This window comes from Sinocyclocheilus anshuiensis, unplaced genomic scaffold, assembly GCF_001515605.1.
Source record: "Sinocyclocheilus anshuiensis isolate Anshui unplaced genomic scaffold, SAMN03320099.WGS_v1.1 C31571878, whole genome shotgun sequence".
NCBI classification, from domain to species: Eukaryota; Metazoa; Chordata; class Actinopteri; order Cypriniformes; family Cyprinidae; genus Sinocyclocheilus; species Sinocyclocheilus anshuiensis.
Genome location: NW_015599281.1, coordinates 1 through 414, shown reverse-complemented (window position 1 = coordinate 414; position 414 = coordinate 1). Strand labels below are relative to the sequence as shown.

At 55.6% G+C, this 414-nt stretch overlaps 1 protein-coding gene across 1 annotated transcript; it reads right to left on the bottom strand.

The window, feature by feature from the left end:
- Positions 1 to 6: 6 nt before the first annotated feature.
- On the bottom strand, positions 7 to 411 carry LOC107682095 (PRKC apoptosis WT1 regulator protein-like; the record flags this gene model as incomplete). The annotated part of the gene is made up of 1 exon (XM_016478462.1): positions 7 to 411. A coding segment is annotated over one exon (405 nt), but the record flags the coding sequence as incomplete, so codon positions are not given.
- Positions 412 to 414: the final 3 nt, after the last annotated feature.

Here is a 414-nt window from a genome sequence, read left to right as displayed (position 1 = left end):
CTCTCTTAACTTCCTTTTCTCTATCTGTCCTTTGCCCTTTCTGGCACTGGGTCCCGAGCTCTTCTTCTCTTTGCTCTTGCTGTGTGTGGGACTCTCCTTATCACTGTCATCCACACCAACGGGGCTCGAGCTCTCCGCCTGCGGCACTCCACTCACTTTCTCCGGCGTCTTCAAGTTTTCCCCGGGCTGCTCGGGTTTCTTTGGCTCGTCCTCCGGTCGTTTCAGAGCGGACGAAGAGGAAGACGGGGCCACCGGATAGGAGGACGTAGAAGAGACGCAGTTAACGTTAACCGAGCTGCCGTTGTTGTTTAGCTCCGTGGTTCTCCCGGTGGCGGCGGCGATATCTCCAAGCATCTTTGCTCTCATCTTCTCGCGCTTTGCTTTCCATTCCTCCAGAAAGTCTGTCGCGCTGTT